We start from the raw sequence: 6,512 nt of genomic DNA on the forward strand, positions 1-6,512 counted from the left end.
TGACTTTGTCAGAGGAATGCAAACACAAGTATCAAGTTCTGCCCTAAAGAAACTGGCATATTAGAAACACAGAAATGAGAAAAACAATGGAAAAAAAAAGAGAAGCACCAGAATAATGCAAAGATATTCATTCCCACTTATCCCATTTCTCTGAGCTTCTCTACATGGACCTTTGTGCTAACAAATGGCTGAAAACCAGGTGGAAATCCCACAGTTCTTTAAGCTGTTTGTTGAAATCTTACAGCATTTATCCCACTGAGCTGTTGGCCCATGGTCATCACAATCACAGTGATGAGCTGCCACCTCACGCCGCGGTCAGCAAACAACTGCCAGGGCTTCTTGGGCCTCTCCCCATCCAGGGCAAAACGCTCCCTCTGGATGTCTTCCAGCTCCCTCCTGTACTCTGACGAGCCATGAAATCGCTTCAAAGCTGAAAGAGGAAGAAAACAATTCCTTACATTCACCTGTTAACCACAACTCCTGGAAAATCATCTCTCTCCATATTTCCTGACTCTTGAGAGCATATGGAAACTTTGCTTTGTGATTTGCTCTTTTTCTTGCTGGTTAGTTAGGTATAATTTTAGAGAGGGTCTTTTCACAGTTATTTAACAGCCCTTCAAGCTCAATTACTCAGATCTGTTTGCTTACAGTGACTAATCCTTTACTCCTTGAGTCTCTCTGGGAAGATGCTATGTGAGGATACAACTGGTTTCCTCATTGTCTGATGAGAAAAAGACAGAAATCTCTCACGATATTTATAAAGAGATATAAATAAAGAGTATAAAGTATAAAGAGTATAAAGTATAAAGAGAACTGTGTCATTTCAGGATAAAGAATATCATGACTAATCTGAATTTCTGTCTTTCAAATTCTTCTTGTAGTGTGTGGGTTTCACTCTTGCTCCTTTCTGCAGGACTGCAAAGCTATCACAGTACAGTTATTTCTTGAGTAGGGTTTGAATAAGGGGAGAACAATCATAGACCTCAGAAAGGTAAAATGAGAGGTTCAATAATTCACAGGTGCCACTTTATCCACGAGAAAAATTACGAAACCTTCCGAAATTTTATCAGCAAAAAGTAACAGAGCATGAAGATGAATTTGAAACAGCACAATAAAGTTTTGTTCACAATCCATTACAGGCTCCCAAGTTCCACAGTCCCTTTTTCCATATGAGCTCACTGGAGGGAAAAACATGGCCCAAAAAGCACTAAGTGATCTAACTGTATTGTGTTGATAAAGACAAAAGGAGAATCTGGAACCCAATACACTTCTGAAGTCAAAGGAAGTATAGATGCTGTATCTTACCTTTGGCACAGCTCAGCTCATCACCTCTGTCAATAAGAAGGTATCTGGGACTTTCAGGAAACCATGGCAGGAATAAAAGTTGGGCAAATGCTGGAAAACAGCTGGTTGATAGCAACAGAGGCCAATGCTTTTCTCCACCTAGTAATTCTCTGCAAGAGGTGTAGAAAAATACAGAAAATAAAATAGTAATTAGCTATTGGTTACTATTTAGTGGAGTGTCCCTGTTCCTGGAACCTTTAAGATTCAGCTGGATGAAGGCACTAGCAACTCCCTCTGATCTCACAGGGGACAAAACCAGCAGTAGTGCTACAACACAGAAATGAGGAGTCCTCTGCTCTCAAGTCCTGCCTTGTGAACATCACTGTCCCCAGGAGAACATGAGCTCAGCACAAATGTACATGTTTCACTGATGCTGTCCTGGCTGACTGAGGCTCCATCCCTGGGGACAGAGTTGGCTGGCAGCTCTGGCAATGAGGTGACCAAAACAAGGTTTCTTCTTCCAGGGAGACCTTCTGGGTCAAATCTGATGCTACAGTGGCACAAGGAATATTCTGCAAACAGCTGCAGGAAACTGGAATTCTTTACATGGGACTAATACAAGATTGGGGGCAAAAAAAAAAAAGGCATTTCTAACCTCAAACCAATTATTTGTCCTGTGAGGATCCCACCAGTCAGAAAGATGGAAGTCCCCATGGCCAAGCCACCTCTTAGATGTTTTGGGGCAACCTCCCCAATATACAGAGGCTGCACACAGAGCCCAATACCTGCAAGTACATGGAAAAACATTTTCCTATTAATATGGCAAAGAGTTACTAAACCAAAACACAGAGGAAGTAGGACTTGGTTAATTTGCCATTAATTTAGCTGCCTTCTGATTCCAAGTTAGACTACAGAACATTTTTGTCATCCTAAACACACATCATATCAGCAGTAACAATAATTTAGCATTCACCATAGTTTATTGATAGTAGGAACAGGAAATCATTCACCTGAATTTATGCCAATCAAAAACCTTCCAGCAATCAGTAACTCAAACAATCCTGTAGGAAAACTGATCCCCATTAAAATGGAGGCTAGTATTGCTATAAAATTATTCATCAAAAGAGCTCCTTTCCTAAAGAGGAGGAAAAAACCAAAAATAAAACACCAAACCAAGCAAAAAAAATCTAAACAAACAACCCTAACCCAACCAGACATTCAGGAAATCTGCAATAACATGGTTTTTAAACAGTTTTCCTTTTGGCAATAGGGGGAAAAATGAGTTTTATACTGAAGAAATGTGCTGTTCTCTGGAAACCCAGAGAGCAGATACAAGTGCTTGTGTTCAGAAAGATGTCCAAACAGAAGAATAGTACATAAATGAGACAGAGATACCTGATAAGGGAGGAGAGGTTTGCTCAACATGAGGCAATGTGTCTTTCCTGGCATGAAGGCTGCAAACAGCAGTAGGACCCACATTCCCCATCACACACTGTGAGTTCTCCTACTCAAAGACTAAACCAGGGTATAATTCAGGGCTCATCATCTAAAGTCACATTGGAATAAACTGTAAAGTTCTACCAAAACACTCTGCTGTCAAGTGAAAAACATGTATAGACACCCAAGGTAGACTCTTCTTCCCCTCTTTTTCCCTTTGTTTACTTGCTATTCCAGGCAGGAAGAGCAAACACACTGCTCTGTGCTGCTGCTGGACTCACCTGCCCAGCCTGATGGCCATGCTGCCTCCAATCAGAGCTCCACACAGGCCTCCCAGGGAAAAGATTGAAGCAATGACAGACCAGAGGAAGGTCAGCAAATCTGGGTCTAGTTCCCTGTGATAGCGACTGGTCCAGGTTTCGTTTAAGAACTTGTGTATATGCTGCAGTAGAAGAGAACAATGTTTGTGTAGCATTATGGGCAGCTCAGCAGCACCAGGGACTTAACCCCAATCCTGAAAACCAACCCCAGCTAACAAAAGATATCACCTCAGTTGTGTTATATTAAAAACACTGATGAGTATCACAATCTGCTATGACCACAACACTGTTTCCTACACACCTCAGAGGCCACTGAGCAGCTTTGCCTCTGTTTTTAGGAACCTCTCAGAGAACAGAGGCCTCACAACCTAAAAGACTTCACTGTCAGGAAACTCATTTTGACACTTGATCTGAATCTTCCTGCCTCAATGTAATCCAACAAGTCATAGTAAAATTACCTTTGCAACTCTCCTCCATCTTTCTTACAGCATTCAGGTGTCAGAACTCTTAAACTCTTACTCTTCATGTTTAGTTTCCTAAAATTTGTCTTTAGAAGCTCCTGAACTGACACATATATGTGATCAGAGGCTCCTGCTCTTTGCCAGCACAAAAAGACCTAACAGAAGAACAAACTTTCTGGACTCTCCTTTTCCAGCATATTACATGTCCTTTCACAATCAGCTTCTTTCAGCCTTTGTAAAAAGCAGACAGTGTTGTAGCAAATTCAGTCTTCACAGTTTCATGAGCAAATAAATGAGCTGATGCAGAAAATTTCACTGATGACTTTCACAAGACCCTTTGCTCAGAGCAAAATCATCCACAAAAAATGCAGAATCCTCTAGGCCATGGCAAAAGGACACACAAGTGAAAATACCTACAAGTTACTCAGCCACTACAGATGCAATTTTTGCCTCCCTAAGGTGTGTCCCAGTAAGCTTCCTTGTGATGGGCAACTGTAACTATCCTTTCTCCTTGTTATCCAGTGATAGGGAATGGTCCAAAGCTGTGTCAGAGGAGGTTTAAACTTAAAATCAACACAAGTCCTTCATGGAGAGGAAGCCTGGTCCAATTCCCACTGCCATCGTGGTAAAGCACATTTGGCCTCTTGGCCAAGTTAGAGAGGAAACAGCCCCAGAACAAGAGATGAGCTTTTACCTGTGTGGGTGCATTGATAATGGAGACATTATACCCATACTGAAAGGTCCCTCCAATTCCAACAGCACAAACAGTCAGGAACAGTGTCCAGCTGGGGAGCTAGAGAACAAGAGAAAGTAATGGGCATGAAAACAGATAGAGCCTTGAACCCACATGCACATAATATCCAGGAGAAATATGGTCAGACACATCATGTGTTTAGTTTTGAACTGTGAAAGTATTTGTTTAGAAAGCTGCATGAAGTCCTAAGCACCTGCAAGAGGAGAAGCATTTCCTGCTGCCTTTGGCTGTGATCATTAACAGCCTTTAGAAATGCCACAAGTCTCCAGGGTAAGTGTAGGCAACATAACCACTGCAGGTTTCATGGGGAGCTGTGCTGATGCTTTTTGCACGAGCCACTCTGCCCACAGTGTCTGCTTTCAATAAAGAATGCCAGGACTGCTTAGGTTTGGTGATAGAGGCACAGCCACTCAGCCTAAGAATTAAGCAAATCCCAATTTCTATGACTCACATTTCAACCAAGATGTGAGAAATAAAGATATTTTATTTCCTTCTGCAAGTCCCTAAATTGATTACTTGATGTTTGCAAGTTAGCAAGTGCTAAGCCTTAGTATCTGAAACCACAACATATTGTTCACTGATCATGGCATTCAATCCAAAATTTATTAGCATGTACTTTTAAATTACTCAGTACTGATTGCCTAGTCACATTCCTAAATCAGTATTTACAAACTGAAATGAATAGATACAGGTTTTAAGGTCAATACAAACTACTATTATGGTACATTCAAACCTCAAGAGTCTAATTGATCATAAAACATCATACCTTTGGAAGAGGCCTCTGGGTCAGAGATCTCCAGAGGTTTTTACACTGTTTGGTTTTCTCATGCTCTGCTTTCTGACTCTGCTTCCTATCAAATCTGATTGCACAAAAAAAACCCCATCCAGTTCAAATGTTTAGCAATCCTTTCATCTAAAATTAGGTCCTATTTTCATCTCATTGTATCTTGTGGTCTAACTTCAGCTGGACACAACAATGTCTCCTATGTTAAAGGCACTTTGGCAATCAGATTTCCCCTTCATTCATATATAAAGAGTGTCCATATTTTTCTTATAAGCCTGTATAAGTTTATAATGCCCTGAAAAAATGCCCTCATAATGCCCTTACACAAGCCCTGAATTGTAAGGTATGTAGACTAATCCTTCATCATTCTCATTCTAGCCCCCAGAAATGCTGAGTACAGACACTTTACTGTATCCTGAATCAGTTGTGTCTTTCATGAAGATAAGTCATCAAAACTTCCTTCTTTCAGGACTGAAAAATCACAAGTTGAAATTGATCTTTGCTTAAAGTAAAATGCAATTAGCATTTCCTTACTGTTTCCTGAGAATAAAAAGTGTTTCTCTGAATGACAAGCAAAGCAATGAATCTTGAGTAATAAATCAGGGTTGCAGTGAGAATGATGGAAAAAATAAAGCTAGAGGTGGTAAATACTGGCACTGCTCACTCAGACCCTTCTATTAATCGAGTACATCAGCATATTTTGTGTGTCTCCTGGGTACAACCTGGAATCCAGAAGAGACAGAAGATGAACAAACAACTCAAAATCATTAACATGCATCACATAGCTTAGGTTTTGGTGTGAAAAATCTGTTCTTCTTCCTGCCCAGACCAGTCTGCCCATTACACTGACCTGTTCTCCCACACTGGAGTTGGGGCCCTGATCTCTCAAGAGAGGATGGACAACAGCCTCACCTGTTCTGTAAGCTACTGAACACCCAACAGTTTGCAAGCACCTTCACCTCATCTCAGAGACACGATGCAAACAAAATTCGATTTACATTCAGCATAAAACATGAGAAGATGTGCTTTTATAGCTTCCTTATAACACAGTTAGTTATCCGAGGAAAGCACAAAACTTTTTCAGCCTGATCATATTTCTCTTTGAAAGCTACCATCATCAGAGCATTTCACATCTGTGCACCACCACTAAAGCTACAAACTCCCTGCAGGATCCACCTTCAGAGGCCAGGACAGTTCTGCTTACCTTGCCAGGCGAGCTAGACCCTCTGAGCAGGGGCTGGTGCTCCATTCTGAGCATGGGCTGAATTGGATTTCCTTTGCAAAATTTAGTAAACTACATTACAGGAATAAAAGGGGCCAAAGAAATGAAATTATTATTGTATTAAGACACATCTTTTTTTTTTTTTTTTTTTTTTTTTTTTTGTTTGCAGTCTCTCCTCAACGGTTCCGAACTTTTTATCACAGAAACGCCCAACTTTGGTAAAACCTCCAAACAGCCACGGAGAGCTCTC

At 40.9% G+C, this 6,512-nt stretch overlaps 1 protein-coding gene across 1 annotated transcript; it reads right to left on the reverse strand.

The window, feature by feature from the left end:
- Positions 1–242: 242 nt before the first annotated feature.
- Positions 243–4,295, reverse strand: LOC103810329 (solute carrier family 2, facilitated glucose transporter member 11-like; the record flags this gene model as incomplete). Its single annotated transcript, XM_009083229.1, has 6 exons — positions 243–430; positions 1,306–1,454; positions 1,940–2,069; positions 2,295–2,419; positions 3,003–3,163; positions 4,197–4,295. Coding segments are annotated over 6 exons (852 nt in total), but the record flags the coding sequence as incomplete, so codon positions are not given.
- Positions 4,296–6,512: the final 2,217 nt, after the last annotated feature.

The sequence above is a fragment of the Acanthisitta chloris genome, unplaced genomic scaffold (assembly GCF_000695815.1).
Source record: "Acanthisitta chloris isolate BGI_N310 unplaced genomic scaffold, ASM69581v1 scaffold46189, whole genome shotgun sequence".
NCBI classification, from domain to species: domain Eukaryota; kingdom Metazoa; phylum Chordata; class Aves; order Passeriformes; family Acanthisittidae; genus Acanthisitta; species Acanthisitta chloris.